At 41.4% G+C, this 25,966-nt stretch overlaps 1 protein-coding gene across 2 annotated transcripts in view; it reads right to left on the bottom strand.

The window, feature by feature from the left end:
• Positions 1–25,966, bottom strand: part of FMN1 (formin 1) — a 283,684-nt gene that overhangs the window by 173,497 nt on the left and 84,221 nt on the right. For both annotated transcript variants that reach the window (XM_034994221.1, XM_034994220.1), the window contains exons 4-5: positions 15,350–16,122; positions 10,537–10,687 (exon numbers count right to left, since the gene is read on the bottom strand). In XM_034994221.1, the coding sequence (XP_034850112.1) occupies positions 10,537–10,687; positions 15,350–16,122 (924 nt within the window). The remainder of the gene's footprint in view (positions 1–10,536; positions 10,688–15,349; positions 16,123–25,966) is intronic.

The following is a 25,966-nucleotide window of genomic DNA, read 5'->3' as shown; positions in this document are numbered from 1 at the left end:
CAAGAGTATGGGGCAGCAGCAACCATTTCTGCACCAGGCACCAAGCTGAACACAGAGATTATTTTAATTCTCATAGTCACCCTTTGAAGTAGATACTATTATCATTCTCACTTTACAGATGAGGAAACTGTATGGAGGAGCCTTAGAGGGATGAACAGCCTTGTCCCATGAACACAGTGATGAGTCAGAAAGAAACCCATGTTGAACTACTACACTACCCCCTTCCATCCCCACACTAGTTGTGACTCTCGGTGCACTGGGTGTACTAGAGGAAACAGTTGCTCGGAGGCCTGGAGCTCAGGCCTCTATGACAGCCTTGCCCCTGGCTTCTTGGTGGCTCTGGGACAAACCCCAAGATCTCAGCTAACAGGACTCGCAGACCAGTGGGGGAGTCTGTACCTATCTCCCTCCACATGTACCTTCAGCCTCAGAGGCTTACCCCTTCCTTTGGTGGCAAATGAATGGCTGTGTCCCATAGGGCTGAGTTGTCTGGATAGCGCCACACCCCAAGAGGGGACGTAATCCACAACAGAGACATTGCATGGTCCAGTTTCTCCAAGGTCTTACTAAATCAGTCTAAACATCGTATGCTTTAGACATTTTGCTGCTACATTCTGAATCACATTTTTCTCTAAGCAACCATCTCAATGTCTAATTTTTTCCATTAGTAAGATGATTATAGTACAGAGTGAACTATCTGTAATGGGCCCCAGCTCAAGTAATGTGGCTTTCAGTTGGCTCCATTTTAAATAAATCTTTCTTTGTTAATTAATGCACCTTATCCCAGTGTTGTAACACTGATGTTCCTAAATTGGACAGGGAAGAAGAGAACCACACCCAGAGAGGAGGATCCAAAATCCTCAAAATCAGTATGAATGCAATAACCATTTGAAAGCAAAGTTTAAAAGTTAGTTTTTGTGCTTGCTGTAAACTAAGGAAGTTGTACAAGAGTCTGCGAGAGAGTAAAAAGTGATGTGATAATTAGGTCATGAATTAACCCCCTGGTACTTGCAGCTCTAAATTATTTTTAAAGACCCCCTTCTCACCTCCTAGGATATTTTGCACATGCAAAATGCCTAATTGACTAATAAGGTACCTAGCATAAAAGCTAATTAATGAAAATGAAAACACTAAAACTCAGGTTATTTAGTAACCAGAGCCTGGAGCCAGATCCCAATTAAACCACTCTTGGGTGGAGGAAGGGATCGGAATGCCCAATAGGTTCCATCTGGCTGCTTCGGTGGGTCAATCTAGAGCCTCATGTTCTTCTCCAATGAGTCTTTCCACCCTCTCCTTTCCATTGCAATGAGGAGCTAGGACAGTCCTCCTCACACTGCACTGGGGAACTCCCAGGCTCTCCCACTCACATGTAAGGGGCTTGGCAGCTAAGGAATCCAGCTGGAAGCAAGCATGATTCACTAGCTCCTCTCAGCCCAATCCCTTTTGTCATTCATCCCACTGGAGGGGCCCCTAACCTTCCAATCTCATTTGTACCCCACCCAGGAGACCTGATAATGGTCCTGGCAAAGCTGTGGCTTTTCATAACTTCTGGCAGGGGCCTCGCTGACCCATAACATGGCTACACACATGATTTCTTCTCATACTGTCTTTGTAAATTGACGATGGCTAACCTTGCTGCCCTAATCAGATCAATCAGAATAACATTTCTTTAGCTGCGGCATGCTGGCAGCCTCCCGGGCTGAGGCGTGACTCAGAGTCAGGCTCAGATACCGAAGGCGGGTTTTGGAGTTTCCAGTGGTCTCAGGTTTCCTTTGCTTTTATCACAGTTGGTGAGCTTTGTAAGGCCCGTGTTTACAGCCATGCAAATTAGCCTCAGCTGGAGAGAAATCAGGTCAGGCCTAACTGAAATCAAGCTCTGGGCCAAAAGGTATTTTATCAAAAATTGGAAGTGTGGCCATAGTAGTGGGGTCAAGCCAGACTGTCCTAAGAAACACGGGGACAGCTTTGTCTGGTGTAACCTGAACTCTTAGCTGGCCTCTGGACCCTGGAAACTCTGAAAGACGGAGGAGGAGAGGATGGTGAAGGGCCACACCAGCTGATGGGGGCTGGCCAGTCTGACCAAAGGCTGATGCTGCCAAATGCATTTTTTGTTAAGTAGAGACAAGTATGAGAAGGGAAACATGGCATCTTTGAAGGAAGAAAACTGTGATGTGAGGCTGGTTTGCGTTATATCCCACGTTCCTCACTGACCAAGCAAGGTCCGATTTTGCCGTTTCTTTCTACTCACACACTTGCCTATACTCGGTTGTAAAATGTGTGTGTGAAGGTGTTCACACAGATATGATCTGATATTCTGCATCTGGAAAGCATCTTTAAACACATCCACTTCGGATGCCGTGACAGTTACAGAAACTAAGGCCGGAGATGTTACGTGCCTGGACACGCCGCAACTGCTAACCACTCACCTTGAGGACAAGATCTCTGGCGCCTCTTCGTTGCCACCTCCCCCCATCATAGTCCCAGTCTGTCAGTACCCCAGTACTTAAAAAACACTTGGTTTATTTTAAGAGAATTCTCCGGTCCATTTGTGTCTCTTAAGATTGGGGGTTACCCACAATTACCCCCTGAGCTCCCACATATCTATGGCTCTTACAACACGGCGTGATGCTGTCAAGCAGCTCGACCTTCAGATGGTGCCTGGGGCTGAGTATGGAGACGTTGGTTCACATGCAACTCCCTTGTCTGTCTTCTCTCTAATAAGTAAAGTGGAAGTTGGTGGATCTTGAGTGCCCCTATTTGCAAGGTGGAAGCAATGACCGGATCGTTGTAATTCATCTAATTAAAGTTTGCGTCTTTTTGACAGATGAGACCTGGGAGCCAGAGAATTTAAAGAACTTGCCCAAGATTCAATAGTTGGCTAAGGTCAGAGCCAGAAGTGGAAACCAGGTCTACTGACACCAAAGCTAGGGCTTCTTTCACTAAACAATGACCAAGGAATATTCAGCCTTGAAGTATACTTCAAGCCAGGACTTGTAGTTAAACTGAGTCCAGCAGACCATTTGTCAAGTAATTAAGAGCACAAGCTCTGGGGTTGTTGTTAGATCCATTTCCTTACCACTTCTGTGCAATGGTGGGCAAGTCATGTAACCCCTCTAGGCTGAAGCTTCCTCACTTACGAAATGGGAATAATAGCAGTAACCATCTGGGGCGCCTGGGTGGCTCAGTCGTTAAGTGTCTGCCTTCGGCTCGGGTCATGATCCCAGGATCCTGGGATCGAGCCCCGCATTGGGCTCCCTGCTCGGCGGGAAGCCTGTTTCTCCCTCTCCCGCTCCCCCTGCTTGTGTTCCTGCTCTCGCTGTCTCTCCCTCTGTCAAATAAATAAAATCTTAAAAAAAAAAATAGCAGTAACCATCTTACTGGGTTCTTGTGTCGATTAGATAAGTTAATACATGCCGAGCACTCAACCCAAAACCACATACTTAGCATTAACTATTATCATCGCTATTGAAATCCTTGTCATCTTCACTTGATACACATAACCTAAATGCAAGGTTCTTAAGACTTATTTCTGTCCACATTAAGCATGTCCCTGCGCAAACACACGACCTTTGTGTATGTTGGAGTTGTGTGCACTTTGCAAAGCATTTATGAGTTCAGCTGCGAACGCATCCAGCGGCCTGATTTTTGTGACTTAAATGCACATATAAGATCTTTGCCTATTCTTATTATATCTTCACATACTTCTAGCTCAGAAGTGGAGGCCAGAGGGGTCACTGCATCTGCACCCATCCTCAAATCCCTGTCTAGCTCCAGCCCATGTCATAGTCTTAGAAAAGGGCCTGAATGCAGCATAAATGAGAGGTCCAGAAAAACACAGGCAAGAAATCAAAACTTTCTTCAACCAGGCGGAAGGATACTTTTTAGAAATATAAATATTTAGAATGATTTTCTCATAGCCTATCTTGTCATATCTAATATTTTTTTTTCAAAACAAAATCTATATTCAAATAACTCTTCATTCCCTTAAAAAAAAAAAACTTCCCTCCCTTCAGATATGGAAGATTTATAAAGCTGTGTATACGTGTGTGTTTGCGCGCACATGCAGGTCGTGGAGGTGATTCTAGGATCAGTTACATAGGGGCTAATCCTAATACTTTATGCATTTTTATATTACAGTCATTCATGCTAAGCACTGGAACTGTCAAATAGTAATTTCTATTCTACTAATACCTACAGGCCTTTCTCCTATGCACTTGGCTCCCAGCACTTTGTGTGGATGATGTGCTCTCATGGTCCACAGTGAAGAGACTTAAGGAGACTAAGGAGGGTGCTGCGGGCCAGTTACTCTTCTGTACAGGTTTGCACACTTCTCCCAGCTCGAAGAAGCTAATTTCGCTTTGAGTCTCGGCATTCTTAGGTGCCCTCTTGTGGTTGGGGGAGGTAATGAGCATCCTAATGATTCTGTGGCTGGCTGGAGGCAGAGTCCAGATTGTTACTGTTTAACAGCCAACAGAGAAATATAGCTGAACTCCAAGAATAATATTCAGATTTAACTTTCTGAAAGAATCATTGATATCCTTACTTGACAAGCTCTAGCCACATTTTTTTTTTTTTAAATAAGCAAATAAAGTAAAAGTACAAGTTAACTTTTGGGGCCACCTTATTTCCAAATAAACTTTGCAAGGCACAACTTTTGTAAATTGGTGCCTATTGTGGGGTAGAGCTCCCGTTTGCTTTTGGTATGTCTGGCAGGTCAGGGGCCTTTAAGCTGAGGGACAGGAAAGCCCTTATCAATCCAGATATCACTTAAGGAATCTGGACACAGCACTAATGACCTCAAGGTCATATATATTGGTGCAATCAACACATGGGCAAGTTATTTCACTCATTTCTATAGATGATAACCCCTAACCTCACCACTCATTTTTCAAACACATGAGAAATACAAAGGGGTTGGCAAATCATCCCCGCTCCTGGGGGAAAAAATAATGCACATACCTTACCAAGGCAGCCCAGAAACATTATCTCTGTATACAAAAGCTGAAATTATATAAACTTGGAAGGCAACAGGTTATGAAAACCCTATAAATTTATGTTCAGGCTTCCAAACAACATTCTCCTTCTAACCTTCTTCCCTCCCCACTAAACTGAGACACCGAGTCTGGGATTTAAGAATTACAGCTATGATCCTCGCCAAAGTGACCAAGTTACAACTGAAGGCTCTTGGCTCCAGGAAGTTTCAACAGAATAGTGTCTGCTGAGGCATCAGAACCCCTCCCCAGCTCATCCCCCCAAGTGCTCAGGGAATAGTCTTTATCTCATTAATTCTTAAGAAATATCTATGAAAAAGGCAGAGGGAGAGGAACGATTTTATGCATCTTACAGAGGAGGGAACAAGTCCAGAGACGATTTATAATTCAAAGTGAGATCTTGGCATTTCAAGAGAGGAAGAATAGTGACAGGTCATGCTAATTTTCTGCAAGTTGTAGGGTGAGTTTGGGAAGCAACTGGAAAGTTTATCAGAGCGGCCACTTCCTTGACAGGTACCAGGAGGAAGAATCTCAGATGATGAAGGCAGATTCCTGGCTCCATGTCAAGGTGCTGACCTACCTTTCCCAGGAACAAATGGAACTTAGAGACCGTGTAAGTATGGGCATATTGACAGTGGAAACTCTGTTTTACAGTGCAAAAGACTATATATAAACCAGTGTAAGATGAACTACCAGATGTCTGCATGTGGCATTTAGGAAGTTATGGAATTCTATAAATCCTGAAAAACAGGAATGCTCTAGAGATCACCATTTGCAAATAGTTTCAGCAATGGACATACTAATGTTTTAAGACTCCTCAACGACCTTGGGGATCAATGACATTCAAAATTTCTTCATAAAACTTTATCATTAGTTCATAGACTAAAAGTATTAATACATAGTTCTAGGAAATACTTAAAAGTACTTTCATCACGGGGCGCCTGGGTGGCTCAGTCGTTGAGCGTCTGCCTTCGGCTCGGGTCATGGGTCCTGGGATCGAGCCCCACATCAGACTCTCTGCTCCATGGGAAGCCTGCTTCTCCCTCTCCCACTCCCCCTGCTTGTGTTCCCTCTCTTGCTGTGTCTCTCTCTCTCTGTCAAATAAATAAAATCTTTAAAAAAAAAAAGTACTTTCATCACCATGATTTCATTTTATCCTCATAACAAGCCTGTAAAGGGTTGCTATTCCCCATTTTATAGAAAAGGAATCTGTGTGGGAAAGTGAAACAACGTGCTCTGAGGTTATTAGGAACCAAAAAAAAAAAAAAGTAGGAGACAGTACTGAGTGTTGGTGGTGCCAACAGGAGCTGATTTTTTCAGCTCCGGTTCTCAATTCGGCGACTGCTATGTTTGTCGTCGCAGAACGGTTTGGTGTCACAAATGAGGATGGCACAGCCCCGAGTATGGAGCACAAATCTTAGTATTACAGCTAATACTTCAAATGGTTGATAGAGTCAAAGGAAAACAGCTCTCAATCTGCAGAGATTGTTGGAGTTACACCCAAAGCATCCTTTTTTTCAAAGATCTAGCTTCCTCGTGAAAGAGTGACTCAAAAACAAACAAACAAACAAACAAACAAACTTGGGATACTTTTCTAATATAGGAAATATTTTGGATTTGTACAAGTGTAGCTGTATTTTGTTGGTGATTTTACTAATGACCACTCTCATTTATAAATGTCAGCTCAGTCAACCCAGTAAAATTTATGACCATCATCCGTGCGGCAAATCCATGTTTAAATGAAGGGGAAATGAAGACACATTTGAGGCTCTTGTACATCCTCTCAAGTGTCTGTCATTATTGGCGTCTTCCCAGTCACTGGTGTGCAAACCCGAGAAGTCACGTCATCTTTCTAGGTCTCAGTTTCTCATGTACCAAAATTCGCCATACTGAAAATTCATGTACAGAATTCGCTGACTGGCAAGGTTCCTTCCAACTCTCAGATGATAAGATATTATGGAACAGGATCCCTGCCCAAAGAATATATGTATCTGCTTACTGATAACCACTGCCAGTGACAGGAAGTTCAAATGATACTACAGAAGATGAAATAGAAACTAGTGTCCAAGTTCAGCAGGATCTTGGCGATTCTGAGAGTTACTTCTGAACTAGGAATGTAGATGGCACAGAGGAATGAAGACCAGCTCCGCTTAAGAGGTACTGACATGGAAGTCTCAGTGCTGGCTGAGCCCCTACAGCCAAGACTTGTAATGCTTGATGTTTAAATCTCCAACATACCCTCCACTCCGATCATTAGGAATGAGACCCATCTGGCCGATGTTCTTCCTGGTTGCCTTGCGTGGGAATCATTCTGCGGTTAAGCTGATAGAAGTTGGCCTCTGATGCTGTAAACTCCCCCAGCTGCTCAAAACCTCTGCAATTTACTTTCACTTTCATTTTAAGAGCAACAACAACAAAAATCTGGCTCTCGGAAGAGACATCCATCTCAAAGTGTGAAATCTGACTACGGGCGTGGAGGGAAAGCTCATAAGGGACAGGGTTAGAGTTTTCTGGCATTGACTCAGCTCGTTTTTTTCTGTAAAACTTAAAATCTCAGCTCTCACATAGGCCACAGGCTCACTGAAAACTCCCAACCAGGCGCAAGAGGGTAAAGCCCAGTCGATCCACAGGTTTGCCTCCACTTGAAGAGAGATGTGGAGACTACACATATTCGCGGGTTCTACGGGGCGACAGCAATCTCGCTGCTCAGAAAGATTAAAGAGTTCAAATGAAGCATATTTTTCCCCTCAGACGGGCGAACAGAATAAACATATCAAGCACTAACTGCCTTAGTGGAAATCCTCTGTTGCACAGGCAAACAATTATGAGATAAATAAGAATAAACAACCAAATGCTTTGATGTTTTAAAAACAAATTCTTTGATGTTTTAAAAATACTCATTTGCCAAAACAGAAGTAATTTGTTTTATGAGTAAACAACATGTTACCAAGCATCCAGAGGGGAAAAAAAAAAAAAAGAATGGGGTAATACCGATCTGAGAAGAGAGAACAAAAGTTTAATGTGATATTGCGTAAGAAAACATTCAGTGGAGTTCCTGGTTAGCCAGAAGTGGCTTCCTGGAAGAGGTAAATTGAGGCTAGCTGTGGAATACAGAAATTATTCTTGTGTTTTTCAGACAGGAAAGGAGTCTTCTGTGTCTATAGATGGCATTTAATAAGCCAGCTAGCCCTTAAAGCACACTTACTTCTGTCTTGTATGAACCTCACACTGCATGGGAATATATAGCCGTTGAAAACTTCAAATTGTTTCATGCAATCTCTTAAGAGATTTGGTCTGGGCGTACCTGGGTGGCTCAGTGGGTTAAGCATCTGCCTTCAGCTCAGGTCATGATCCCGGGGTCCTGGGATCGAGACCCGCATCAGGCTCCCTGTTCGGCGGGAAGCCTGCTTCTCCCTCTCCCACTCCCCCTGCTTATGTTCCCTCTCTCGCTGTGTCTCTCTCTGTCAAATAAATAAAAAAACTCTTAAAAAAAAAAAGAGATTTGGTCTGATATTTGATTATTTTTGGTGTCACATTTTTCTCATGAAAACATAATTCTCATGTGCTTGAGTGGTAAAAAAAAGAAAAAACTTTGATGATGATTTTCATTCATAATTCAAGTCAGTGGGAGAACCTGATTCGATTAACAGAAAACTGCATTCAGGCTTTTGTCACTTTTGCCCCTCTAAGGCACAGCTGATTTCGTAATCATAATGTTCCTTGAGATAAGAATCAATGCATGAAGCCCGCTAAATAATTTAAGAATAAAGCGTTGATGATAATATTCAGTATAACACTTCTCAAAATATTTCCTTCACACCCTCTTAGATTCAATTTCACAGCATCCTGGTGGGTCAGGTAGACTCAGATTTTTATAGAAAAGGAAGAAATATGGCCTAGACAATACAGACGAGCAGCCCAAGCTCACACAGCAAATCAAGAGCAGAACCATAGATGCATTATACTTTTCCCTCAGCACCATCTATGCTATTATCAAAATGCTAATGCTGAGAATTTGCAGCAGTAACATCAACACTAACAAAATGAGAGTAGCCATCCTTTGTTGAGAGCTGACGGCTTCAGACACTATGCTAAGCACGATATATCAATTACCTCATTTAATAACTACTTAGAATAATAATATGAGTAGTCATCATCTCAGGTTACAGTGAGGGGATGGAAGCAAAGAGAGGAAGAACTTTGACCTAGGTCACGCAGCCTGTGCATGGCTCAGCTGCCATTCAACTTCACATCTGCCCGAAAGCTTGGGGAATCTTGAACTTGCTCTCTGATGTATGGCTGGCAGCCTCTGACTTCAAGTCCTCAAGTCTTTGCTCAGAAGTCAACTTCTCCATGAGGACTACTCTGAACATTCCACTTAAAACTGCAGCCCTGGGGCGCCTGGGTGGCTCAGTCAGTTAAGCATCTGCCTTCAGCACGGATCATGATCCCGAGGTCCTGGGATGGAGCCCCACATGGGGCTCCCGGCTCAGCGGGAAGCCTGCTTCTCCCTCTCCCACTCCCCCTACTTGTGTTTCCTCTCTCGCTGTCTCTCTCTTTGTCAAATAAATAAATAAAATCTTTAAAAACAAAACAAAACAAAAAAACCCTGCAGCCCTGCCCTCACCCTGCCAAAATCCATCTTCCTTACCTTGCTTTTTCGAGTGGTTTAATGTTTTGTTTCTAACGCTGATTTTTAACATAAGTACCACAGGGCAAAGGTCTTTGGGGTTTTCTCACCAACATATCCTAGATGTCAGACTGTGCTACCCAATAAAACTTTTATAATGACATTTTTTTTTTTAATCTGTGCTATATGGGTAGCCACTAGCCACAAAAACAAAACTGAAAGTGGCGAATGCCATTGAAGGACTGAATTTTTAATTTATCTAATTTATCTAATTGTATTACTTAAACAGCCACATGTAGCTAATGGTTACCACACTGGACCACAAGGGCCTAAAACAAAACCTAGCATAAATATACTCCCAATAAATGTTTGTTAAATGAATGCATTTATAGGGGCGCCTGGGTGGCTCCGTCGTTAAGCGTCTGCCTTTGGTTCAGGTCATGATCCCAGGGTCCTGGGATCGAGCCCCGCATTGGGCTCCCTGCTCAGCGGGAAGCCTGCTTCTCCCTCCTCCACTCCCCCTGCTTGTGTTCCCTCTCTCGCTGTGTCTCTCTCTGTCAAATAAATAAATAAAATCTTAAAAAATAAATAAATAAATAAATAAATGCATTTATAAATAAGTTAATGAGTAAGACATATTTTCTATATAATTACTTTCACTAATTACAAGTTAAATTTTATATTTTTTTCAATAGAATTAATAGCTGAAAAAAGTCCAGATCAAATTAAGAAGATAGTTTGAAAATTCAGGTATGACTGAAAGCACAAGCACAGATTTCTCAAACTACTGACTCCCTTTTGTCATCAGTGACTTAAAACCTTGCAAAACATTTTTGGAAAACAGCAAACCAGCAGCACATAATGAATTCCCATGTATGACAAAAAAATACAATGATTACTATAGTCATTCAGTACCTTTTTGACCTTGTTCTTTTTCTCATAGGTCTCTGACAGAGGTTTTTTCTTCTGCTGAGTTGTGTCTTTGGAGAATAAATACTCAAATTCACTAGTATCCCGAATATCAGGTTCTTCTAAGGAATCCCATAAGGTTGGTGTAGCATTTTGGCTTAAAAGAGAAAATGATAAGTTAAACATTAAAATCAAAACAGAAAAGAACAGAATATAATGAAATCTCTAATTCATTTTATAACTCATTTAAGATTATATATATATTTTTTTAATTTTATTTTATTATGTTATGTTAATCACCATACATTACATCATTAGTTTTTGATGTAGTGTTCCATGATTCATTGGTTGCGTATAACACCCAGTGCTCCATTCAGTACATGCCCTCTTTAATACCCATCACCAGGCTGACCCATCCCCCCACCCCCATCCCCTCTAGAACCCTCAGTTTGTTTATATTTATATATGTATGTTTTTATATATCTCCTTCTAGTAAAGCTTGAAGAAGAGCTTTTCATGTTACACCTTTTTTTTTAAAGTCAAAATATACTATAGAACATCAAAGCTAACAACCATTTCCAAAACCGAATGATGATTAGATACAATCAAAGAGAGAAAGAGAGATTTAGAGAAACCAAGTGGGACCAGAAATCCTGCGATTTACATGATTGATGCCATATAAGCTGTTCCTCCCTCAGTCTATGGTGTTTCCATCATGGGTAAAAATGGGCATCATATAAATGCTGAAAAGATAACCAATTCTGAGATATTGATGAGATAATTCTTAATAAAAATACTTAAAAAGAAAAAAATTCTTCACCTTCTACTAAGGTAAAGATTTACCCTCTCTTTGGGCTTTTTCTAATACTTTTAAAAATGGTTTTTAGGATTAGCTCATGTCAACTCAGGGCAAGACCCCTAATTTGTGAACAGACTGAGCTCATTTAGAAATACTTGATTTAGAACACTCCGCCCCAACAACAGTATTTAACAATGAAAACAAACCAAAAAACTTCATTGCACCAGCCCCTGCAGAGATTTCAACTAAAGCAGCCATGGGGAGGCTGTACTTTTTGTTTCTAGGGTTTTTTTTGTTTGTTTGTTTTTATTTCTTTTTTTTTTAAAGATTTTATTTATTTATTTGAGAGAGAGAGAATGAGAGAGAGAGAACACATGAGAGGGGATAGGGTCAGAGGACGAAGCAGACTCCCTGCCGAGCAGGGAGCCTGATGCGGGACTCGATCCCGGGACTCCAGGATCATGACCTGAGCCGAAGGCAGTCGCTTAACCAACTGAGCCACCCAGGCACCCCTCTAGGGTTTTTTTTTTTATCTTCAAAAAACAGGGACACTAGTTTTGAAACAAAGAGAAGAAGATATGGAAAATCAGGTATAAAAGAACTGCCTCTGAGACCAAAACTTGGAAGGGTTACCATCCAGGCTTCCTTTAGTCAGAACACATTTTCCCCCAAGTGTCTACTGTCTTAAATTATTTTTAAACACTCTTAATACCCATAGACAGAAAAAAATAATGTTTCATCTACACATTTATTGTTTTTCAAATATATGTCTATATTATGATCCCATAATATCTGTAAGTACCTACCTTTGTTTTAATATGTATTTTTTTCCATCACTGAAAACTAAAAGAACTATTATTATATGGGGTAGTCCACAAAATGTTTTGATGCTAAAAGGCGATTTTCATATTCAAAACAGATGGGAAGACTGACTTCTCGGATCTGTGTGTTCACATTTTGCTACATGTCTGCCTTTCCCATGAAATACGAACATTTTAGTCTGTTCAGATTCACTTCTCTCCACTTTTTTATAATATTTGAGCCATTTAAGAGTATATGTGTGACATCTATAATGTTTAAGAGTATAATGAATACCTGTGAAATCATCACCCAAGATCTAGGACACTTCCAACGAAGTACATCCATCCCTGTGCTCCTGCCTCAGCCGCCCACCTCTGCCACTCACTTAACTTCCATTTGAAACACAAACACTGTTAAGTGCTAATCTCAGCTGCACTTGGGAAGGGGGATCTTGATGGCAGAAGAGAGCCAGGGAATTTTGGAGCATGCAGTCTGTCAAGGGCTGCTGGTCTGGGCCTCATGAAGGTTCTGGGAAGCCGAGGAGAGGGTGTGTAGAGGGAGGTGGTGTGATGCACAGGGGGATTGTTCAGCCCATCCATCCCCCACCTCCCCAACCCCCATCCCTTCAGCTGTACTGCTTGGCCCCAGCTCCAAGGACTCTGAGCTCGGGCTAGTATAAGTAGGGTGCAACTCACTCCTATTCTAGAGTAAATTGGCTTTGATAGGTTGAACACTTCATGACCATTTACTACATTGTTTCTATGGGAAAAGGCATTTCCAATAGTAAATAAAAGAATTTTGGAATACTACCTCTCAGCGAGTTGGGGACAGCAGGCATTTGGTTGGGCAGTAACAAGAACTCGCTCACAATAGACCATCTCCTCTGTTATAATGGTCACTTCCTCTCTGACCACTGAACATACAAATCTAGCTCACAAGAAGAGGAAGAGGAGGTAGGAGGAGGAGGAAAGAGAGACTGGAGAGGGGAGAAATGGTAGAGGGAGGAGGGAGGAGAGGAGGAAGGAGGAGAAGATACTCACTAGGAAAACACATTTATTAGGAAGCCAAAAAAGTAGACAGATTAGGATTTCTTTTTCTTTAACTAAACGTCTCTTCCCTATTCTAGAAGCCAGAAAACAGACACTGAAGAATGCAAAATGGCAAAAGTTAAAAATCAGTTCATGTTAGTAACAAAAACAATCAGGTGGGTGAGAGGCAGTACATATATAATGGAGAAAATTCATATTTTACTGCTAGATCCCCAGAAGACCAAGACCAAGATTTACCATGGGTACATTATACACAGTGCTTACCCTCCTGGTTGTACAAAATACTAAAATACCATTTCCTCTCTTTTTAAAAAACACACCCTAAATAATTTTAGTTTTGTACATAAATAAATACTACACAGAAAATCTACAGCCTTTTAGTTTAAAAGAAGTACTCATGCTCTGAGGGTACAAAACCATTCTGAGGGACCCATGATAAGAGAGACTAAATGTGTGGAGCAGCGGGAAGCGGCCATATTGCAGTCTTCATGCCAGAAACTCAGTACATTCATCTACTTTTCATTTTGCTTAAAACTGAAGCCCTAAACTTATAGTGAAACTAGTAAGAGCTTGAGTATGTAATTGTTTTTGTTCTCAAAATGGCCAACTACATAAGGAGCGAAAAACATAACGATTATCTCCAGCTTGACCTTTTCCCACCTTGAACAGTAGGCAAAGGGCCCATATCTCCCAGCAGTACCATTATACCACTGCTATGGTCTAGGATATTGGTTGCTTATGGAGTCTTGAGGGGAATAGAGTGGAGGCAGGCTAGTGAGACACAGGTGTGGAACAGTTCCATGTGCTGTCAGAACACACTACCCCAGGGCTGACAGGTGGGATTCATCACTCTGGAATGTCTGTACATTAATTTTTGAGAACACTAATCAGGGAGCACAGCTCCATATAAATATTCTGGGAAGCTATTTCTTAGGAAATGTCATCTGAGTCTTGAATGGGACAAAAAGGAATATTAGTACTGCAACTAATCATTAGGAGCTATTTCGGGATCTCTCTCTCTCTCTCTCTCTTTAACCATTCATTTGGGAAATAATAAAGTATCAGCATTTTAAAAAAGCATCAAGATTTCCACACATAAACTCTTGGTCCTTATTTTTTTTTGGTTAGAGGAAAGGGGCCAATATGAAGCACATAATCAACTTAGTTCACCATATGCGTAGCTTGAAGGTAATACCCACTCCTCCTATAGTGATTTCCAGTTGCTTTATAATTGTGAATTTCATGTTATTTTAATATCCTGCCTTCCACATACAGAATGTTATATAAATTGAAAGATTCACCACCACATAATGATTTGGGGAATAAGTTCAAAAATTTATGTTTAAAAATGTGTTCTCTATTTGCTGTCCTTTGCAAACAAATGAACTTCAAATCTAGAGATTGTCAACATCTCTCTCATTGTCCTCTTGACAGACTCTGAAATGAGGCAGAAGAAATTAAATTCAAATATGTTTGAATGGAAGTTTCTAACCAACCTATCTTGCTGCCATACAGACCCAGCTTAACAAGCTATACACATGTTAGATGTACTCTACTGCACTTTCTCTGAGCAACAAGGTATAAGATGTGAGGGCATTTAACAGTTAGGGGAATGAGAGTTCAAGCAGAGACTTTCTGTTTTTTGACTCCCTTCTGACCTAAAGAGCCAATGACTCAGCTATGTCTGGCTCTTCTAATAAAACCTGAAAAATTACACATACCTGTTAAGTATCCAGATCATAAGGTTGATGATCCCATCGAAAGACAAGACAGATATTCTAAAAATCTTCAGTGAACCCAAGTATAGGTTCAGACTCTATGTCCGTATGATTACTTGCTAGCTGTAGGGATGTTGGAGAAGGCTCCAACTTAGACCAGGGCTCTTCTCTAAGAAGAGTCTGTAAAATGGAACCTTTATCTTAGAGAAGGATCTGACATTGCACACACTGTTCTCCCAGCATCAGTCTATAGCAAATACAGACAAGACCTGGTAGAGACAGACATTCTCCCTCTAAACACTCCAACATTGTTTATCCAAAGTACTCACTATACTGCATCTGAGAAACGAATGTCACAGTACCCAGATATCCAACTGGGAAGAATAAAATGTCACTTGTGCAAAATCCTGGGAATTCACAACCTGAGAATGGGCCAGAGGAGTTGGGCTTACCTTTTATCACTTATTTGTATTCTAGTCCAGTATAAAGGCTTCATGGGGCAACTCGGCTCAACGGCTGGCTTCCGAGGACATTGGCTAGAAGAAGGGCCAACTCCAAAGAAGAGTCCAGGAGGAGGTGGGGGTGCAAGTCCTGGAGGTGGTGGAGCAGGAGGAGGCCCCCCACTGGTGGGCAGAGCAGGAGAATTGGGAAGTGGTGGTGGAGGAGGAGGCGGAGGAGGCCCGGCACTTGGAGGCAGAGGAGGGGGCGGAGGGGGTGGCGGTCCAGCACTCACAGGTGGTGGTGGAGGTACTGGTGGCAAAGGTCCAAGTCCAGGTGGGAGGGGAGGAGGAGGAGGGGGAGGGGGAGGGGTGGCTGCTGGTAGGGGTGGTGCAGGAGGGGGAGGCGATGCCTTTTGCTGACTTGGTGAGAGGCCTTCCACAGACTGAAGTGCTACATGGGTGTCTTTGTTGTCATTTGGGGGAGAGAGCTGACTTAGAGAGGAGATATTCAGCTTTTTGGGTATTATCTGGTTGCTTCTGATTGTCTTGCCTTCACCTTCACAGGGTTTGAGAAATGTCTCTCTGTCTGTCTGGATGCACACATTTCTGTAGGTCTTTGGAGGATAGTCATCGTCAGTGGAGATACACACATCTCTCATCTCTTCACGTCCTCCTCGCCATCGGTGTTCTGTCTCCCGTTTGAGAGTTTCAATGGTTTCTTCTAGTCTTGCCGTAACCACTGCGTGCTCCCCCCGGATATGAAATGCCTGGAGTTCAAACTGAGCCTGTAGAGATAGCAGTGGGAAAGAGAGTGAAGAATTTATTAAAAAACAAGACCAAAAACAAACAAATATCCGAAATAAAAACCTCAATATCATCCCTGTGCCACCATAGCCCAGCCTACATCAACACAGGGAAACACAGAGACATTCTTTTGAGGATATGACAGGGTATAAATTTCACTTTAGGAATTTTTCAAAGACTTAAACCGTTGGAATAGAAGCATAATTTCATCCAATCTGACCTCATGGGGAATAATTACCATGGATTAAGGCTTACAGTAAAACTGTCCCCTAAGAACTTTCACCCCGTTTTGATATCAAAAGCAAAACAAAGTGTTCATAAAAATTTGAACATGCTTGAATATATCTTTTATTACTTTTAATTTGGGGTTGGAAAAAGAAAACTGTAAGAAAAAAATGGAGATTCTTCTGGCTATCCTCACAGTCTCCCTTAGAATACCTCTTCTATGGGGTTTCTGGGCCAACACAGCAGAAACAAAAGGTGTGAGAAGAAGCTATCACACGCGTATTTTCTAGAAGTTTCCATATTAAAGCTGTCCCTGATCAATATTTGGGTCTGTTTCATAATTTTTCATAATATAGTAATAAATAAGCAATACAAATACACAGAAAATGAGACTATTAAGATTTGCTATTTTTGTCTTCCACATACCCAGGATTTTAAACTGTATTTTATAAGACATTTACCTTTTTTTCTATTTCAATGTTTTATTTAGATTCTAGTTAGTTAACATATAGTATAACATTGGTTTCAGGAGTAGAATTGACTGATTCATCACTTACATATAACACCCAGTGCTCATCACAACAAGTGCCCTCCTTAATACCGATCACCCATTTAGCCCATCCTCCACCCACCTCCCTCCATCAACCCTCAGTTTGTCCTCTGTAGTTAGGTAAGAGTCTCTTATGGTTTGCTTCCCTCTTTTTTGCCCTTCCCCTATGTTCATCTGTTTTGTTTCTTAAATGCCACATATCAGTGAAATCATATGGCTTTGGTCTTTCTCTGATGGACTTATTTCACTTAGCATAATATACTCTAGCTCCATCCACGTCTTTGCAAATGGAAGATTTCATTCTTTTTGATGTCTGAGTGATATTCCACTCTCTATATACCACCTCTTCTTTATCCATTCATCTGTTGATGGACATCTGGGTTCTCTCCATAATTTGGCTATTGTTGATAATGCTGCCTTTATAAACACTGGGGGGTATGTGCCCCTTCAAATCAGTATTTTTATGTCCTTTGGGTAAATATCTAGTAGTACAATTCGTGGGTCATAGGGTAGTTCTATTTTTAACTTTTTGAGGAACATCCAAACTGTTCTCTAGAGTGGCTGCACCAGTTTGCATTCCCACCAACAGCATAAGAGGGCCCCCCTTTCTCCACATCCTTGCCAACATCTGTTGTTTCCTGTGTTAATTTGAGATACCACGGGTGTGGGATGGTATCTCATTGTGGTTTTGATTTGTATTTCCCTGATGATGAGTGATGTCGAGCCTCTTTTCATGTGTGTATTAGCCATCTGGATGTCTTCTTTGAAAAAATGTCTGTTCGGGGAGCCTGGGTGGCTCAGTCGTTAAGCGTCTGCTTTCGGCTCAGGTCATGATCCCAGCGTCCTGGGATTGAGCCCTGCATTAGGCTCCCTGCTCAGCGGGAAGCCTGCTTCTCCCTTTCCCACTCCCCCTGCTTGTGTTCCCTCTCTCGCTGTGTCTCCCTCTGTCAAATAAATAAATAAAATCTTAAAAAAAAGAAAAAAAAATGTCTGTTCATATCTTCTGCCCATTTCTTTATTAGTTCTTTATTATTTATTTTGGGGGCATGTTAACTTTATAAGTTCTTTATATGTATATCCCTTTATGAGATATGTCATTTGCAAATATCTTCTTCCATTCCATAGGTTGTCTTTTAGTTCTGTTGATTGTTTCCTTTGCTGTGCAGAAGATTTCTATCTTGATGAAGTCCTAATAGTTCATTTTTGCTTTTGTTTCCCTTGTGTCTGGAGACATGTTTAGTGAGAAGTTGCAATGGCCAAGGTCAAAGAGGTTGCTACCTGTGTTCTCCTCTAGGATTTTGATGGAGTCCTGTCTCACATTTAGGCCTTTCATTGATTTTGAATTTATTTTTGTGTATGGTGTAAGAAAATAAGTTTTCCCAACACCATTTGTTGAAGAGACTATCTTTTTTTCCATTGGATAGTCTTTCCTGCTTTGTCAAAGATTAGTTGACCATAGAGTTGTGGGTCCATTCCTGGGTTTTCTATTCTGTTTCATTGATCTATGTGTCTGTTTTTATGCCAATACCATACTGTCCTAATGACTACAGCTTTGTAATATAGTTTGAAGTCCAGAATTGTGATGCCTCCCAGCTCTGCTTTTCAAGAGTGCTTTGGCTATTCAGGGTCTTTTGTGGTTCCATACAAATTTTAGGATTGTTTGTTCTAGCTCTGTGAAAAATGGTGGTGGTATTTTGATAGGGATTGCATTAAATGTGTAGATTACTTTGGGTAGTATAGACATTTTAACAATATACGTTCTTCCAATCCATAAGCATGGAATATTTTTCCATTTCTTTGTGTCCTCTTCAGTTTCTTTTAGTAGTGTTCTATAGTTTTCACAGTATAGATCTTTTAGCTCTTTGGTTAGGTTTATTCCTAAGTATCTTACAGTTTTTGGTGCACTTGTAAATGGGAAGGACGTTTACCTTTTTAACACTTATCTTTTCAGTTATTTCAATGCCTCGAATCTATGGTTTTACACTTATTAGCACAGAGCTGACATGCTCTTGGTCATTAACTAGTCTGTTTCCCAGCCTTCAAAGCCATTTAGCCTATTTTGATTAACTGGAAAACAGTCAAATTCATGATGTTATTAAGATTTCCAGAATCCAGTTTCACGTTAATTAAATATTTCTGGTGACCTCATTTAATTTCTGCCTTTCTCATCAGATTATACATTCCCATGAGATGGAATCAGGGAGGGTACCATCCTTCACCTCTGTATTCTAGCAGCTAGCACAACAAGTAGTAGATAGATACAACGACAGCAACAGTTCTAACCAGTCATTGTCCTATGGGCCTTCCTGATGGCCAACAAAACTCTCTTCACTGTAATTTCAGCCCACAAATGTCTAGAACACCGAAGTGTACACAAGCGCAGATCCCTTTTGCATTGAAAAGGTAAAGAAATATTTGTAATGACCTCATCAGAGAAGGTAAAGACATGTGAAGATTCTCCACATTCATTAAGACACCTTATAACTATATTTATACTAGCCTTTTTCCCTTAGGAACCAACCCCCAAGTAACTATGGTTAGTAGAACTAGAGGCAAGGTTTTTCTAAAGTTGATTTTCTCACACGTAAACATGGCAGCCTGATGCAACTCTGAAAAAACAGGCAAAATCTGGACACCATCTATTTCATATATAGCACAGAGGGTTAGACACCTGAGCTCTGGATTCATACTACCTGATTTGCATCCCAGCTTAGCCACTTACTAGCTTTACAACCTTGGGCAAGGGACTTCATGTCTTCAAGTCTGAGTTTCCCCAAGTGTAAAGTGAGGATGATTTTGAGCCATCTCTAGGGTTTTTAGAAATGTACATGACATCTGAATAAATGTTACTCTTAGGTACTATTGCTAATGATAATATTAGAAGAAAAGACTAACAGATTTGCAATTATTCTTTCACATTTCCAAATAATGCCACCTTTGTGGAATGATGGGCACCAAACCAGGAAAAGCTTTAGCAAGTCTGGATAAACAAAGTAGTACAAATACAAAACTTTACCCAATCTTTCAGGAGTTCTACTACCAAATGCCTGAATGTAATTTCAAGTTTCATTCAACTATGTGATCAAGATAATCTGTGTTTCAACATCCTGCCCGTCACCATCTCCCCCTCCCTCTCTTGCCCACCTCTAGCTACAGCCCAGCCCTGATGTCCACAGAATCGCTTGCCAACACGTCAATTTCATTACAGTGACTAGTTCATTTCTGCCACAACAAACTAACTCTGGCGTGTTGTTCCCAACTAACCTTCTTCCAAGAAAGTTAAGAGTCAAATAACATTGATGAGCCAAAAATTTTCAGCTTCTTAATAATAGGAAAAAGTTGCAAAGACATGTTCCACAGAGAGACTTTCCCTTTATCACACAACTGACCTGTATCTACAGCAAACACCTTGGTCTTGTCCCATGCCCTTCCCATCTACCTCTTAACCAATGATCTTCTGAAGCCGCTGAAGCTGATATATGTACCTATACATTGTTTTGGTGACTCTGTAATGCATTTGCTTAGTGCAGTGGGTAGAGCACAAATTGGGCAGGTTATTTAACTTCTCTGGACCTCAGTGTTCTCATAAGTAAAATGGGGATACTAACAGATTCCACCTCATAAGGCGGCTGCGAAGTAGATGAGTTTATATATATAAAACAACATATAGAGGAGTGTTTGGAACATAGTAGGTGCCACATAAGTTTGCTACCATTATTACTGTCTCTTTGCCACTGTCCCAGAGGCCAGTGGCCACACCATCTTGCTTTCAGCTCTCAGCAGGCTCCCCGCATCATGCTCTATCCATCTAAAGCAAAAATAAAGTTACTTTATTTATTTATTTTTTAAGAGAGAGAGAGTGTGTGAGCAGGAGGAGGGGCAAAGGGAAAGGGAGAATCTCAAGCAGACTCCCCACTGAGCAGGGAGCCTGACATGGGACTCGATCTCAGGACCCTGAGATCATGACCTGAGCCGAAACCAACAGTCGGAGGTTTAACCAACTGAGCTACCCAGGCACCCCTAAAGATACCTTCTTATTCTGTTCTGTTGCCCTTTCTTCCTCACTGTCTCTTTTTCAAAGCAGAATTTTTGGGGAAAAAAGCATACAACTCTCGCTTGATCTACTTTCTCATCCATTCTCCTTTCAAACAATAATAATTGGCTTCTGCCCCCGGCCCCACCCCCAACTCATTGAAATCCTGCAATTTGAGTGTTACATTTGGTCAGCACTTTGCTGTGATCTTGCCCTCTAAGTTGCAGTGTTAAGAGTTGACTCTTGCCTGGGCCTTGAAATTCTCTCTGCTTCCTTAACTCCTGATATACTTTCTCTACCCGCCCCCAACTTCCTCCCACTTTTCAGCGCTCTCCAGTCAATCTGTAGACTCTTCTCCCTCCATTCATCCCTTAAATGTTGTTCCCTATGGATCTTGCTTGCCATTTCACCCTTCTCACACTACACAATCTCTCTGGACCATCTTGTATACTTATAGGGTACGGCAACACTCATTTACTATACACTATTATTTCCAAAGTGTCACCTTAAAGCCCTAATTCCAAACATCCTCCTGATTGATCAACCTTCATGTTTAATCAGCCACCTCAAACTTAACACGTCTGAACTCATCATGAGCTCGTCACTGCCAAACCTCAATTTGTTCCTCCTCTGAAATGCCTTCTTGCAGTTAATGGCATCTTCATCTTCCCAGTCATCACATTCAGAAACCTGGGTGTCATAAGGGATTTCTTGCTTTCTCTCTCTCATTCCCAACATACTATTTATCAATAAGCCTCACTGGTTTCTCTGATTCATTCCCTTCCTTCCATTCCCACTGCCTCAACTTTTCAGTTGGTCCTCTTTATCTAGACAACGGCAACAACCACCTAACTAATTTTCCTGACCACAGTTAAGCCACAATGATTCCAGGAGAATTTTTTAATAAATGCAGATTTTTATTCTTTGATATCTCTTCAATAATTGGCCATTATTTACAGACTGACACTGAACCTTTTTTTTTTTTTAAGATTTTATTTATTTGACAGAGAGAGAGAGACAGTTAGAGAGGGAACACAAGTGGGGAGTGGGAGAGGGAGAAGCAGGCTTCCCACTGAGCAGGGAGCCTGATGCAGGGCTCGATCCCAGGACCCTGCGATCATGACCTGAGCCGAAGGCAGACGCTTAACGACTAAACCACCCAGGCGCCCCGACACTGAACCTTTTTTAGCATGGACACACTGAAGTCTCCTTTGATCTGTTTTCTGTCAACTTTCTCCACTTTGGCTCCTGCCTTTTCCCCAGATAGGCCCGGATTCCACTCTTGCATAGCATCTTGCCTCTCCCAGGACCATGCTCATTCATGCATCTGGGCCTTTGCAAATGCCATCTTCTCTCAACACCCCTTCTCTCCTGCAAACGCCCCAAGTAAGGGGACAGATCACTAAGCATGGATTCCATGAATGGCTTCCTCACAATCCGTATCCACAGATATGTAGAATTCCCAAATAAGACAGAAATACTGAATTTCCATATACTCCATACCAATATACTGGGATTATAATAAGAAACCCTAATAATCAAACCTTTGGCAAAGCTAGTTGTTAACCCTGTTTTCCTCTCTACTTTCTGTTAAATGCCCCTTCCACTTTGCATGTGTGAAACTATGTGCTGTTTCCTCTCTTTACCTAGAGCCACAGCTAGAAGGACTGCTGGTGATTTGGTGAATCAAACCCAGAGTATTCGGTCAGATAATCATATACTCCTTCCTGGACAAAGTTTGCCTAAGATCCTGGGAATCTTTATGAAATACCAAGCCCAGTTCCTTCCAGCCAAAACTACAGAGGAGGCTGGGTCAAGGGAACATAATGCTTTTGAACCCTTGGTGACTCTCTTTTCAGGCTCCTTTACTTTCACACTGAACATGATGCGTGTACACGGGAGACAAAATAGTTGTAAACCTTCCACTTATTCCTAGTTAAATGATCTTTAGGTCATATGAAGTACTAGGAGTTTCCCCCCTCCCTGCCCCTCCCTGCTGAAAATCTGTTTTTCTGCATTCATCCCAATATCCCATTTGAAAGGAGACAGGTGCTGAGGTTTGACATCTTCCTCAAGTTTTATCTATGTTTATCCATGTTTTTATCCACCTTCTTTGACTCATAACTTGATTGCTTCTACTGCTTTTCATTTTTAAGTGCATCCTCTTCCCATTTACAATAGCCTAGTGATCTATATCTCCTGCTAAGAAAGATGCAAATTCACAATCCTTAAGAGAACAATCCCAATTAAACCATTTTGTTTTAATCTTCCTTTTCCTTACTGGCACTACTTCTATCTGTCTCTTGTCATGCTTCTCAGCCTGCTCTCCATTAGAAACACCTAGAGAGCTCTGTAAAAAAATACCGATGGGCAGCACCATTCTCAGAGATCTGAGATGGTGTCCTTGCACTGATATCCTTAAAGCTCGCCAAGGGATTCCAAAGGGCATCCAGAGTTGAAATCAACAGACACTGTCCTTAATCTTTACTCTGCTCCAAGCACAGCTGAGACAGTATGAAACCACGGTATCAGTGGATTCTTTTTGGCAATGACTTACACTTGGGTCATTTCAGAATTGCCAAAGGAACATGTGCTATTTGGAAAAGCCCCTTCCTGATTCTGATATGTCCCCACAAGGGGAATACCCCTTCATTACCTATATTGAAAATAGTTACTCCACACGGCAGATAAGTCTACATTCTTTCCATGATGCCTCATGGCTCCTTAAAACCTGGCCTCTGCTAACTTTTCCAGATACTTCTCTATACTTTCCCTGTGCTGCACCACTACAGAATCAGCTTATGTTCAACCCCATTTTTATGCTTTTACACATGCTCTTTGCACTACTTACAACACCTTTTCTGCCCATTTCCACCTAGCAAAAGCCCTAAAGGAAAATTCAGTCAAGTTCAGCTGAACCCTCTGGCTTAAACTTTTCTTGACTCTTCCTGACAAGAATTTTTCTTTGACATTGTTGCCAAAGAACTTGCTAGGTTCACATCGCATTATAGTCATTTATGCTTATCTTCTTTGTAAATCTAAAAGCTCCAGGCAGTTGGGGACTGTGCCTTATTCATGCCTGAACTTCCAGAACATTGCATATTGCTTGTCTTGTTAGTGATCCATAAATGCTTATGGAATTGAATTATTTCCTTAGTTTTAAATATCAAGACTTCCTTGTGCCTCTGTATTACCCACCCAACTAGACTTCCAGCTTCAAAAACATTTTTAAAGAGAGGTACATGTGGTCACTTCCTCTTTGACAGCCCCACGCACAACATAAAACTGAGATTTCATAGTTATTATCGCCTACAAAATTCAAATAAAACATCTAGGGCTTTTGGGTTGTTTTTTTTTTTTAAGTGTGAGTATTTCTAAAAGTTGACATTCATTTAATTTTAACAATTCAAAATATTGTGGATTAGTGTGCTTTCCACAGCAAGCTTAAAGGCTGTTCCCATAAGTATAATAAACTATGCAGTAGAATCTAACCACATTTGTGGTTTTAATCTGATTAGGGACTAGACTCTAGGCAACTCCCCCAGCCTCCTCAGGGGCTCGTCCTTCCTTCCCCTTACCAAATCCTCATTATTTTTTAATATCCTTCACATTACCACTGCTCGGAGATATCATCGAAGGAACACACTGTACTGAAACTCAAGCAACAGAGGGAGACTTTTGCTTGTCTGGTCCCCACAAACACGTCTGTCAAAAAGAACGTGGAAAAGTGCCTGCTGATGAAAGACATCATGATGGTGCCAAGCGATGTGGAAAAATCATCTGTTAGCATTTTGTTGTTACGAACAATCTCTCCCAGTGGTGCTGCCAGGGCCAGTAAAAATTCAGGTTATCTGCTGTACAACTTGAGTCAGTCAACCTCTTCCAGGGACTCTTCCAAATTCTACATTCGAGGCGGGGGCGAGCTAGAATATTCCCAGGGACGGCACAGAAGCACAATGAAGCTTCACCACTTCAGAGAAGTGCAGTCTGAGCAGATGGAAGGAAATAGAGGGGGGGGGGCCCAAGGGCATCAAGTCCCTCAAAGGGATGGAACTGGGGCCTCACAGAGTGAGGTTAAGGGAGAAGACAGTGGTTCTATGGCTTTGGATGTGGGCATCCTGGCTTTCCTGTTTTGTTGTTGAAGGCTGTACAAAGGCTTCAGTAATTCCCTGTGTAATTAACTTACACTTGTTACTATAAAAACAAGTCTCCATTAATAAAAAGAATGGCACTGGGCTTGACAAAATTCCCAGCAGTTAACAATAGCTGGTTTTAATCAACTATTATCAATAATTTTTTTTGTTCTTATCAGAAATAAATCACATCATGTTACAACTAAGAGGCCATCTCAGGGACACTCAGAAACATGAGGCACATCTGATACATCAATGTAATTAGAACTTGCTAGGAGGAATAAATAAAGAAACTGGGCAGGAAAAGGAGTAAAAAGGAATCAAAAGATAACGCTTAAGTTGACTTGGGAGTAAAACCCAACACATGCAAGGCTGTCGAGTATAAAGTTAAATTACACACGTGTAAAAATGGTGCTATCTCCAGGGATCATCTGCCATGCTGATGTTCAGTCAAGATAGTGAGAGAAAAGAAACCAACGTAAAGTAAGTGTGCTAGACCCCATGCGAGGTGCCTTAATTTAATCCTCGCAACTCTGTAAGGCAGACATCTGGGGGATGTGTTAACTTCTATAAGACCCCATGCCTGGAAAATGGTGACAGAGAAACTTAAATCGTGTTGATATTAAATGCATGCTCTTTCCTCTTTACCATTTTTGAATTGATAGTAGCTAAAATAATAGTATTTCATAATAATGTTTAAAATTGAAGAACAGGGGCGCCTGGGTGGCTCAGTTGGTTAAGCAACTGCCTTCGGCTCAGGTCATGATCCTGGAGTCCCTGGATCGAGTCCCGCATCAGGCTCCCTGCCTCTGACCCTCCCCCCTCTCATGTGCTCTCTCTCTCTCATTCTCTCTGTCTCAAATAAATAAATAAAATCTTAAAAA

Source organism: Mirounga leonina, unplaced genomic scaffold (genome assembly GCF_011800145.1).
Source record: "Mirounga leonina isolate KUSES-001 unplaced genomic scaffold, KU_Mleo_1.0 Mir_91, whole genome shotgun sequence".
Classification (NCBI taxonomy): domain Eukaryota; kingdom Metazoa; phylum Chordata; class Mammalia; order Carnivora; family Phocidae; genus Mirounga; species Mirounga leonina.
Note: the sequence above shows the minus strand (reverse complement) of the source record. Positions and strands in the feature narration are given on the sequence as shown.